The sequence below is a fragment of the Dicentrarchus labrax genome, unplaced genomic scaffold, assembly GCF_905237075.1.
Source record: "Dicentrarchus labrax unplaced genomic scaffold, dlabrax2021, whole genome shotgun sequence".
Lineage (NCBI taxonomy): Eukaryota > Metazoa > Chordata > Actinopteri > Moronidae > Dicentrarchus > Dicentrarchus labrax.
In genome coordinates, this window is record NW_026136709.1 from 4,337,501 (window position 1) to 4,350,364 (window position 12,864).

A 12,864-nucleotide genomic window follows, 5' to 3' on the forward strand; every position below is an offset into this window, starting at 1 on the left:
GTGGAAAGCTTGAACTTAAAAGCACACACAGAGAGTATCCATATACCACACACACACACACACTTCTTCCCTCTCAGCACCCCTCAGCAGGTGCCATGTTGCCCGATTGGATGCATGCCCATTTGAGATCAGAAGGCAGTTAGGCATGGCAGCACAGTGGGCATCTGTTGGGCACCGAAGAGAGAGAGGGAGGGAGGGAGAGAGGGAGGGAGAGAAAACAGGTTGTCAAATGAGACAAAGAGCAGAGAGAATAAAGAAGCGAGGTGGAGAGAGAGAGCAGCGAGAGAGAAGAGTGTTTACAAGCTCCGAGAATTTACAAGTATGTGTGTGTGTGTGCGTGCGCGCTCGTGTTTGTGTGTTGTTTTGCGTGCCCGCTTGGTAACATGTGTGGGTGTAAGAACAAGAGAAAGGGAAGAAGACAGGAGAAGGGACAGAGAGGGAGACAGTGTGTGTGCGAGAGACGAGTGATTTCACACCAATGAAGTGCAATCATGAAGCACTGACTCACTCCTGACCTCAGCACCAGAGTGGCAGTGTTGCTGTGTTTACACCCTCCTAGTGAAACAGATGGAGCAGAGAAATAAAGCTAACCACCGGAGAAGACCCTGTATTTATTGTGTACTGGTGCAGTGTAGGAGCATCAGTGTAGAAGAATTTTGATCCTGCTTCATTTTCTAAACATCTGGATTACAACGATGAAGCTGCAGGATTGAACAGTTAAAGCTAAACCATGGTCACATTTGTTCTGTTTCACTGCCACAGTAGGAGTAAAACCTAACAAGCGAGCCTGCAGAGGTAACCCTCAAATGTCTCCCCCAGCCTAATCCATGTATGCGAGACATATGTTGTTGCTTGTGTGTGTGGAACATTTGCATGCCCTCAGCAGCAGTTACATGTTTCTTCACAGAAGCGGAGAAGGCAACTCTTCCTCCCTGCACCGGGAACATCAAGGCTCTGCGCCTTATGCAACTCCGAGCCGAGCTCATCAAAGCACGAGGAAGCACAGAAGCATTGAGCTCTAAACGCTCAGGCGGCAGGAAAACAAGCTGACACGAGCCGGAGAGGAAAATTATGGAATATTGAAAACAATAGAGGCACTTCTTTTGAAACTTGACTGTAATTCTATTACCAGAAGGTTATTCTGCATGTCTGGAATGTTTTAGTTCATGGTTGGATATTCTGATGTAATTCTGTCTCTACATTGCGATTCTTCAGTCTACTGCTCTACATGTGGCACTCTGTTGCTCTTCCTAAGGTTTCCTTAATTTCTCCAGTTGAGATCTGACCCTGCCCTAACATTGTGGCAAAATCAATGAATTAAAAAGCTCTAGTGTGTAACATTTAGGAGGATCTATTAGTAAAAATGGAATATAATATTTGTAATTACGTTTTCATCAGTGTACAATCAACTGAAAATAAAAGTTGTTGCTTAGAATGAGCTGTTTCTATCAACAGAGGGAGTGGGTCCTCTTCTGCAGAGGCTGCCATGTTGAAGCACCAGGTTTCTACAGTAGCCCAGAATAGACAAACCAAACCTTGGCTCTTGACAGTGCCGTGTTTGTCCTAGCCACCACAGTTTCTCCAACATGCTTGGAACGGGAGGGTGAGGCAAGGGGGTTGTAATCTGCAACTACACTGCTAGATGCCACTAAATCCTACACACTGGTCCTTTAAATAGAAGTAAATCCAGAAATGTGTCAGAATTTGTTTTTAGGTCTAACTTGACCATGCTGTGACAATAAAAGGCATTTTTAATTGTTTAAAAAGAGTGTGCCTTCAAGTTTTCTAGTGATTTTTGTGTTTTTATTCAAAAGTTCAAAGGGCAACTTCCACCTGGTTCTCTCTTTCTAATCAGTTAGCCTCAAACTGGAGCCAATCACTTGTCTGCGTGCTCTATATGATCAGCATCAGCTGCACTGTGGCAAACACTTTTAGAGTATTGTAACAGTTAACATTCAGCATCGTGTGTGATATATAAAGGATGGAGAACGTAAAATGACCTGCAGTTGACTGGTACTGTACCTTTTCCTACTGAGTGTGTGTCCAAGGATGGGTGGGAGTGTGTGTTGGACAGTCAGGGGAGCAGTTGCCATAGCGATGAGGTGTTTGTACTTCAGCTGTAGAATGGCAACATCCTCCCAGGAGGAGAGTGGCTCTGAGGCTTGTAATTGGACAAAGTCTTCTCTGAGGAGCACCGAAGAGACAACAACACATGACCCAAAAGGTTGCTGTGACCTCATACTGAGGCCAAATGTGTTGTTGGTTGTTGTCAGGGAGGCACACAATCTGTCTGTGCAGTCTTATCTATGTGGAGCTGCATGGCTATCAAACATGGAGGATCACTGTAAAGAGAGGGCTACACACACAGAGGATCAGTGCATAAAATACCTGAGCTGGATACACGCATGCTGCTTCCACGGCTCTAATTAGTTTTTATTTTAAAAAGGTGAAATCTAATTACACTAACTGTATTATTTGGTGCAAATAGAGGTATTCAGAACAAACAGAAAACAAGGCAACAGTGTGCTGTCCCCCATGAATTATGCATTCTCTGTCAAGGACACTTGCAAATGAGTGCGTCTACAAACAAATAGCACAACATTTTCGCAATCAGTGCCAGCATGGAGAAATGAGAAGCAAGTTTAGCAAAAAAACTGATTATCTGATTTTATGTGTGTAATTCTGAATATGTCTCAAAGGAGCAATAACAGACTATTCCCTGAAACTTGAGCAAACTCTGATCAGTAGTGGCTACAACATTTTGGGTAAGGAGTAGAAGGCCCCTTATTATCCACAGCCTCTGGGACTTATAATCTTAAATTAAAATCCTTGTATTACTGTGGCACGTAGGGTATTTTATTAATTGTCCACTTATTTAAATGTGTTAGTTTGCAAGCCACTGAAGACCAGTCAACTCACTTTTTTTATTCCTTCAGAAGAAATCATTTCTAAATGTCATTTGTTGACTCAGTGTGCACTTTATGGGTAAGTCTGTGTATGGATTACATAAGCACTGATGTGTAAACAAAGATCACATCAATAATCTCTATGCAATACAGATCTGACCTCTTGCTCATTTTGGTCTAAGAATCCAATAAACAGCAGCCTGTTACCTGTTTGTGTGCATCCCTGGTTGGATCAATGCACTTAATGTGACCTTATGGGTCTTCATATACTTTATGGAGGTCATATCTTACAGTATGCGTCACTATTGACTCTTAGAAAATACATAGATTGCATATTCTTGTTTTATGGACCACAAATGTATCAAACACACTCACGATGTATGAATTTTAAGTGGAGTTAGGCAGGAAAACACTTGCACAAGCTTTCGAACCACCTTTAGCTTAGTGATTGGGTGATAGCTGAGGATTTGCCTATATGTAAATGTACTGTTTAAAAGGTTTAGAGGCCAAAAGGAAAGGAGGCACACGGCTCACATTGTCCTAAGACAGTGGTTCCCAACCTTTTACCTTTAGGGACCCATTTTCTATCAGTTAACTGACAACCCCTGACTAAGTGATGTATTTTTCATGTTATATTCAATGCATAACAATAACAGTAGAGAACAGCTGATAAACTGTACAATGAACCCAAACAGTAAACACAATAAGTGCAGTACATTTGTGTAAAATTAGCGGATATAGTGCATATTGACTTTCCCTGACATTTTTATACAATTCTCTGTCTGTATTAAATTTTTTTGTTAGTTTTTAACAATCATACATACTAAAAAGGCTTATTTTTTGACAATTCAGTGTTTTCCTCTCAGTGTTCTATTTTAACTGCATACTTTTCTAATGCAGGATGAGGCTGTTTAGCAGAGTGAAGGCTCTCTGAACATAGCTTGTGTTCAAGTCTTCACTGCACCCTTATCCTGTAAGGTCTCTAAGTTTAAATCTTAAATAATAATCTTAAACTTAATTATCTAAACTTTAAAAATAAAAATTTAATTTAGTTTTCCTCTCAGAAATGTGTATATTTGAAGGTTTTCTTAAACCCAATAAAATCTAGAAATCCTTGCGACCACTCGAGAAACTTTGATGACCCCTAGTGGAGGTCAGGACCCCCAGGTTGGGAACCAGTGTCCTAAGGGGATGCTAATTATAAACCTGCAGTACCATAATGCAACGTATAGAAATAAGTATTCAGACATTAATGCTGCGTAAGGAAACTGCAGCCCCCTCATCGGTTTGCAGCAGCTCAGCAGGGTATATGAATATACAGAGGAATACAGTAAGGCTTTCCGGCTAAAAAGTTTAACCTGGCTCAACTTTTGCCAAAACACAATGCAGTGCAATCCTGCAAGATGCTCTGGTGGCCAATGCGAGGGCACACCATGCTTTTCAACAGAATGGTACCTCAAGACTTCCAGTTTGGTAAAGAGTTGTATTTCTTCACAGGTATATTTCACTTTAGCTCACATCTACATCATCTTATCTGCTCCTCGGGGGAGTAACAAAAACTGCATTTAAATCTACAATAAATGTGTCTTTCATCAGCTCCACAGTCAAAACCTGAACTGATGTAATGTTTACGATTCACAGATAACTTGAACACTGCATTTAAATTTGTCACACCAACAGATAAAATAATAGCCCCCATGATAACTTTCATAAAATGCATTATAAACCACTCACGCAGTGTTTTGGTGTCTGATAAGCCTTCAGACTCAGAGATCTATCAAACTGGCCTTCCTGCATCATATTTCATTGTCACTAGAACTAGTTTTAAAGCAGGGTTGCTCTTTCAGTCTGAATGCTCACAAATTCAGAATCTGACATAAGCTCATCTCCCTGTCAAAGTAAGATTTTTATAGATAACCAATCATTTGTAGGTTTCTGCTTCAGTCTGTGAGGCAGAACTTGACTGTAAAAGCAAAACCAAAACATCATCACATCTTTTTTTATCTTCAGTTAATGGAGCAGACTGCTAACACACTGCAGCGAGAAGTCTTCATCACAGCGTACGTATATATGACAGCAGGGAGCCCAGAGCTGCTTCGATCAAATTGTTACAGCAGGATTTCTCTGTCCTGTCACACAACATGGAAACGGTATCTATGTGGTGTATGGTGAAAATAGATGCCCAGAGTTTGCTCCTTAATCATCTCCTCCAAGGCTGAGCACTAAGCATCCATAGCTTGTGATCTCAGTACATTATCTTAAGAGCCGTCCCATCCTGAAAAAGAATTGCCTCTGCCAGGCTTACCCTACCATGAAGGCTGCATTCTGAGATAGTTTCCATCACATACTGTAAGGCTGAATAAACAGGACGGACCTCCTCTTGTTTGTTGTTCAGATTGAATTCACCCGGCCTCCATTACCATAAAGAGGTGGAATGCACTGCTGTGTGGAAGCTCACACCGGGCTCCACCGTTCACAAACACCAGTTCACTCAGCTATGGATAACATCAGAGGAGTGGGCTCATGTTTCAGGGATGTGCAGTAGTGGGGTCATTCAGAGGATGGCATGGGAAGACTGAGATGCGGCCTTTTGAGTTATTCTGAGAAATATTCAGCAGTATTGGTAAAAAAGATGCACATACATCATTCAAACATCACACTGTAGGAACAGGAAGGAACACTGATTTCTGACTGGAGGGGGGCTTTAAATTTCAGTCAAAAAAAGAGATTGTCTCAGTTAAATTTCCATCACCTTTTCCTTCAACAACTCCGGATGCCTAACATCTGCTAGTGTCCACTGATGCTCCTTCTCCATGTCCACTAGTTCATTACCCACAGCCATTAGACACCATCATCAGCACGCTTGGTTAGCCTGACCAAAAGCCTGCAACAATCTATAGAAAATGATTCTGAAGATCCCTGGGAAAACATTTGCCTCTCAGCTGTAGCTTATGTTCCCCCGTAACACTGAAGTGCACCTATCATGAATAATCTTCCTGCCACACACTGAACCAACGCAAATCTGCTGCGAGGAAACGTTGAGGAGATGAACAGCAGAATGAGTTCTGCAGCGTTCCAGAGAGAGGTAGAATACAGTCACCTTTACAGGGTCATCCATGCTTATCAGGATGGAAAAGTAAGTACCGCAGGATAAATGTCAATTACCCAACTTCAACGTCAATTATTCAACTTGACTGCACTTGTGTGGAGTCGCTTTTCAGCACCTCTGTGTCAGGAAACGGGGTGTTTTCGCACCAAATCCACCCCTCTGACACCTTCTTTGAAGCTCTGGCTGCTGCCGTGACTCTCGGGTGTTACGAACGCAGCAACACATCCCTTGATGTTCCACAGCAGCCTTGTGAACTGCTTCAGCCCAAGAGCATATGGTTGATGGTAGAGGGCAGGCAGCATATAGTACTTTTCAACATTTAGAAAGGGGTGGCTCAAGTGTTCCAGTTTGGGCAAAGAGTTGTGTTTCTTCACACTTGAGCTCACATCTATCTGAAGTTCTCCTGAGGGGAGGAACTGGCATTTAGATTCCTTGAATACTGCATTTAAATCCACAGTAAATGTCTCTCTCATCTGCTCCTCTGGTAGAACCCTGAACTGACGCAATGCTACGCAGCCTCCACCTTTCCTCACACCACATATTATCATCCTCATCTTCTTCGCCAGTGCCTGAGGAGAATTTCCGCGGGGAACGTGCCGTTGTGGCTGCTGCTGAGGCACGTTTGAAGTCTGGTCACACGATGGAAGATGGAAAAAAAAAAAAACCCATGAATGATTTGCATCAGAGATAACAACCACCACAGGGGAGTGAGGACGGATTGAGGCCTGTGTATTTTGAAATATAGGCAGCTTCACATTTCATGCCCCTGGGCTCTATGAAAAATTTAGTAGCTCAGATGTGTTGTTTGTTTTTGTGGCTTATAACTTGCTGCAGATTAATTGATACAATATTGATTTTTTTCCTTCAAGCTAAACAAAACAATGTATATAATAGCTTTATGTCTGAAAAGCATATGCATAATGGATTAGATTAAGTGTGTCCAATAACTTCTGCATAAACTATTTTATACACAGAACACCAACTGAGCCAGAGATAATAGATTCAATGCCCCCAAAAGCACCTAAGTGTGTCATTTCTTAGCAGATTGCTTTTTCTGACTAAATCAGTCAAGACGGCAGCAGCATGAGACACTTAGGCTGACATTAAAGCATGAGTGGATCTGCAGAAACAATCTGATTTTTTAAAAATCTTTTTAGCTCTAGATTGCTTTGTAACACACTTACGGCCTACTGCAAGATGAATGACAGATGTCCGTTGCAGCTGCAGGGTTCAGATCCACAAATAACAGACTCCAGCAGCTCCAGCCTACAAGCTGTTCATGTTGAGATCAGAAATGAATGGAGGTGTAAAATAAACCCCTCTAGAGTGAGTCTGGGTGAGTATGATAGGTGTAAGTTAATATGATTTGATCTCGGAAAGGAGAAGTCATGTTTTTCTGAGATTTTATTCGATTCCTGGTTATGTTTTCTCACATTTTCTAAGCTGCTATAACATCACCACTGCCAGAGCTATTAACCATGCATCAGCAAACATCATTATTGAGGCTAATTCGGGAAAACAAAATGTCAGCTGGAAGCCTGCATCATCAAAATGCCATTTTCAAACAGCTTTTGAGTCAACAAATGAATTATTAAAAGTGGGCCTCGATGAGAGAGAAAAAGAAAGTTAAAGGGTCACAGAAGGAAAGAAAACCATAATCTTACTTTGACTGTCGAATTTCCTGATGATGGTGTCCAGGAAGGTGTTCTGCGGAGCCACATGGCCCCTCCGGACCGGCATCTTCGCTGCGGTGGCCCCTGGACTTTGAGAGACTTTGCAGGAGTTTGAATATTAACACACCGAGGCTGATTCCGCAGCAGAGCGCACGATGCTCACTGCGCTCCCCGCATGGAGACACCGACAGGTTCAGCGGCAGTAATCCGGGGGCCAAAGTTTTCCCAAGTTGCTCAGAGAGACGACAGGCTCGCGGTGGATCTCCGGGAGAACGTGAGAAGTGGAGAGTTGTGGAAAGGAGGCGCACTGTACGCACGGCAGAACTGAGCCGTCCCCAGCCTCCAGTTTCCAGGTTGAGAGGCGCGAGGGTGTCTGTTTCTGTCCCCCGAAGGGAGGGCCGCCTGTCAGGTGATATTTCTTCCTGCTCTCACACTTGGTGGAGCACAGCAGACCTCTCATCCTGCACTGCAGCCCGCTCCTGAGAAGCGGACTGGGCGAGCTTTCCGACGAGCGTCGTTGGAGCCATAGTTGGGGCGCCGGGCTGCGCGTTTATTGTTTCTTTCTCATTCCACCTCCTCTCCCTGCCTCTGAACGTCTGTGTGCGCAACTGGGGGAGAGAAGGGACACAATGATGGGTAAAAGAAAGACAGCAGAGCGCAGATCCGCAGCTTGAATCGTCCTAGATGGGTGTTTTTGGAGGTGTTCTCTGTATCTCTCCTCCTCCTCCTCGCTGTGCGCTCTGCCGGATGACTTCAGCTCCACCGGCGTCTAGCTGCGCCTCTTTTAACCCTTTGCTCAACAGGAGCGGGTGATGTAGATGAAGTAGAGGCGCTCTCAGCTACCCAAACATTTAATGATCTTTGAAAAGAGCAGTTTAAATTACAACTGAGGTTCCCAAAGTGGGGCAGGGGCCTCTATAGTGAAGTTATTATGAATGAGTCATTTGACAAAAAGTGATCATTTGTTACAATTTGGGGAGGCAGCCCATGGTAACCATATTCCATGCAGTTGTGAGATAAAAGGGAGTCGTGCTTTGTTTCACCGCAGCTTTATCTCTCTCTCTCTCTCACACACAGACACACACACCTGCTCTGAGTGGCTGCGGCCAAACGGTTGCTGCTGACAGGTGTTCAGCTCCGGGCTACTGTACCTGACTTCCTGTATGGGAGGGGTTCATTGGAGACACACGCGCCCTGCCGCCCGCTCCCGCTGTATTGATAAAGGAACATTTCCCCGCGCTGCAGTGAAGCGCTCCCCAGCTGATCCTGAATCAGTGGTTTACATGTAAACCCGCTCAGGGTGCGGTTGCGTGCTGCCTTGTCGTGTTTCAGGGTTGGATGGGGATTCACCTCTCAGGCTGCCCAGCAACGTCACACCGCCGGGGTTCCCCCCTTCCGTCATGCTGGGGCTGATGCCTTCACGGACTGTCGGATATTGTGGTTTAATTCAATTCAATTCAATTCAATTCAATTCAATTCAATTCAATTCAATTCAATTGTATTTGTATAGTGCCAATTCATAACAGAAGTTATCTCAGGACACTTTTCAAATAGAGCAGGTCTAGACCGAACTCCTTATAACATACAACATAATAATTTAGGCTGAAGCGCACATGGATGCCTGATCAGTCCTATTCAAACTGCGTTTTATAGGCTGTCTTTATGTATGAATGGTTGCCACAGTGAGTGTGGAAGACTGATTCAAAGGACTGTAATGTGTATCTGCGGTGTCAGGATGTTACTGCAGTTAGCTGAGGTAAAGACTGACTGTAATCATGTGGTCTCTGCAAATGAAAACTAAAACATAGTCCATCAAATGACAAGCAAATGATATTTTATTGTACAAATGAACCAACCAATATCGACATATATATGAACTTAAACAACTTTATAATACAGCACAAAATACTGTGATATGATCAAATAAATTCCCTTTGATGGATTCTTCAGATGAGCTCACTTTTATTGTTCTTAAGGTTGCAGAATCATTTCTCTGCACACTGGTTATGCCCTTTAAGTTGTGTTTAACTTGTTGACTGGGTCCATTGTTACAGGAAAGAGTTTATGAAGCAGGGACTATGAAATTCTTGTCACTGTTTCCATGCTCCTCATAGGTTAGAAACACAAGCAAAGAGTGTACCAAAAGCTGATGTTCAGTGCTGTAACTTATTATTACTACTACTATTACTTTTACTAGTACTATTACCCTTCATTTTGGAAAAGTAAAAATGGATAAATTAGCCAGCATCTACAGTATGTAGAGCCTGTATATGGAACAGCTGTAAATGGATAAATATACCAGCAGTATAAGTGAGACAGTGTGTGGGAGTTTTTTCATTTTTATCCAGGAAACCAAGCAACAAATGTTCTAGACATTGTTTGAGTTGTTTTGAAGTTTAAACAAGCAACACGCAGAGTTTTTCTTTTTCTGACTGCACTTGAAGGCATCCGCAGGCTAAGCTCTCCCACTGCATGTCCAACACTTTCTTAGAGTCCATTAGAACAAGATCCTTAAATCCATCTCAGAGATGTAATAGGCCTTGACTGAGTAAAATTTCCTTGTTTTTAGTTCTTTCACATTCATGCCTAAAGCAACGCGGCTGCTCGCTGGGTGCATTTATCAAAATGACCTGCACAGCAGCATGAATGCATTCATTTCTCCTGCGATCAGGGCTTTAATGATTGGTTAGGACATGATGAATTGCAGCCTTGCAGTTGGACGAGGCCTGAGGAGCTATCCATCAAAATGTGACATTTTGGTATGAATTAAAAATGCATCAGTTCCTGCTCTTATTACACCCAGCAGTGTTGACTACAGTGCCTGAAAGCTAGAGGAGGCGTGCTGGTCAGCCTCCCTCTCTCAACTCCCTTATTTAGTCAGGAAAAGAGAGAGGGAGGAGGGGAGGGGAAGGAGGCGGAGAGGAAAGCGGACAGTTTCTTGTAATGGATGAGACAGATCCCAGCCTGTCAAACTCTCTCTCACAGACACACACACAGACACACAGACACACACACACACACACACACACACACACACACACACACACACACACACACACACACACACACACACACACACACACACAAAAGACAGGCAGAAAGAGGACTATAGTTGCTTTAAGTGTTCTTATTTTATTTCATCTTGCACAATAATGAATAAAGGACGTGAAAAGCTGCAGTCTTCACTTTGACACATCCATTAAAACTTACCTCTTAAAATGAATAAACAGTTTAGCAGCAAATTAAACTCTGTCATCAGAGAGCACATCACTTTATAGAACAAGCAGAACATTTCCAGGGAAACATTTTCATAAATATCTCATGTAACTTTATTTACTCAAACAAAAATCATATGCAATGGCCACACTCATTTTTGGGAAAAAATAAATTATGCATCATTAATTCCTATCTGGCTCATATCTGGTTCTACTGACATCTCAGAACTTAAAGTTTGGAAGTTGGACCTAAAGGAAAGGCACTGTCAAGGCCAGATACAAACAACTCAAACTAGGTTGTGGAGGTTTTATTACAACTGGATGATGCAAACTTATGCAACTTATTTTTAACAGAATAAATACCGTGAGAATATTCCTGATATTCGTCTAACATGTTCAAATAAGTGTTATTATGTAATATGATCTTGGAAATGTTAGACATTCCCTACAAACTCAACTATGTTTACCCTCCATCTTTATATGAGAGTAAATTGATCACAGCTCAACTGTCAACTAACCTCCAGACCAGACCTTGTGCTATTGGCCTCACTCGTCATCGAGCTCACAGCACCCTGGCACGATGCAGGGGAGGATGTCTATGAGTGCAGCAAACAGAGGTTCACTTACAACAAAGTGGTTGGAAGGTAAAGGTCTGACCAGTTGAAGCTGCAGAGGGTTCATCAAAGGTTCACATCAGCATCAAGGCCCCTCTACTCTACGAGATGGGGGTTTGGAGCAAGGCTCACCAGCAAGCAGACCTGCTGCTCCAGAGCTGCTGAAAAATGCAATCAGTGGCTCTGGACGAAGAGAGAGGACTTCACCTGGTACCGCAAGTGAGCAGACGGCATCTAGTGGATGAGCTTGGGATGCCGGGACTCAGTGCTGAAGTATCTTTCAGCAAAACTCAGAAGGAGGAAGCCCACTCACTCGACCACCCTGTTGAGTCTAGGCAGCCTGTGTAAGGAGTGCAATGTAAAGGAGCACCAGCTAGAGACACTCATTTGAGAGCAAAAGCGTATACGTTTATAGATGTGTGTATATTACAAGCAAAGTTATTTAATTCTCTGAACTAGAAATGGTACACCAAACATAATGGACATTATGAAGAATCTGGAACCATTAATCTTAATTTAAAATACAGTGATGTTATGTTAGTGATATCAGGAATGACACACTGATGCTTGGATATAAATGTAATGGTATACCTAACAGAGGGTTAAAGATAAACGATAGGTGCAACGGAGAGATACTGTATGCTGTTTAAAGACATGGGTATTTCTTTTAAACAATTGACAATTAAGATTGTTAAAAAGACAGACAGCAGATAATATTCTCCATGTGGAGAAAATGTTTATTGACCAGTCCACTGGAACTACACTGTAAACAGCAACATGTAAGAATGTCTACAGTCTACAGACTGCTGGTACATTATCTTTAGACATAAATGAAACATACTTTGTATCGCAGGTCCTTTAATATTACTATAAATATACAGTAGAAAAAGGCTGTACAGGCTGAAGAGAACTCTACAAGAACGATCAGCAGTAGCATCCAGTCATATGATGACTAAGGACTACAGAACAATGTGTACATCAACAGGGTCTCAGGACTTCACTCATCCATCCATCGATCTGTCCATCCCAAAATTCTCCACACATCACCCAGCTGGCTGGCAGTGTGGCGCTCTCACTTGACTTGGCGTTCATACTCGTCCTGCTCTCGCTAGTGCACACACACTCAGCTCACACACACTCAGCTCTCACACACACACACTCAGCTCACACACACACACTCAGCTCACAGACACACTCAACATACTCGCTCAGCGTCTGGACAGGTCACCTCCTGTGAAGAAGAGAAACAGTGAGACTGATGGAATCCTAACTTCACTGTTATTTCCTGTATTAACTGAACACATGCATCAAAAAGAAAACTGCGTCCTCTGCAGGAGGAAATACTGA

General features: G+C 42.9%; 2 protein-coding genes across 6 annotated transcripts in view; both read right to left on the reverse strand.

Moving 5' to 3' along the window:
• kcnh2b (potassium voltage-gated channel, subfamily H (eag-related), member 2b) overlaps nt 1-8,710 on the reverse strand; it is a 236,421-nt gene extending 227,711 nt beyond the window's left edge. For 2 of the 5 annotated variants that reach the window (XM_051411274.1, XM_051411273.1), the window contains exon 1: nt 7,680-8,710. In XM_051411274.1, the coding sequence (XP_051267234.1) occupies nt 7,680-7,755 (76 nt within the window). In that variant the 5' untranslated portion in view covers nt 7,756-8,710. The remainder of the gene's footprint in view (nt 1-7,679) is intronic. The other 3 variants (XM_051411276.1, XM_051411275.1, XM_051411277.1) reach the window with 2 other exon arrangements.
• Nucleotides 8,711-12,228: 3,518 nt separating this feature from the next.
• The window catches only part of sspo (SCO-spondin), a 74,660-nt gene continuing 74,024 nt past the window's right edge, over nt 12,229-12,864 (reverse strand). Inside the window, exon 116 of the mRNA XM_051411541.1 lies at nt 12,229-12,748. Within this exon, the coding sequence (XP_051267501.1) occupies nt 12,726-12,748 (23 nt within the window). The 3' untranslated portion in view covers nt 12,229-12,725. The remainder of the gene's footprint in view (nt 12,749-12,864) is intronic.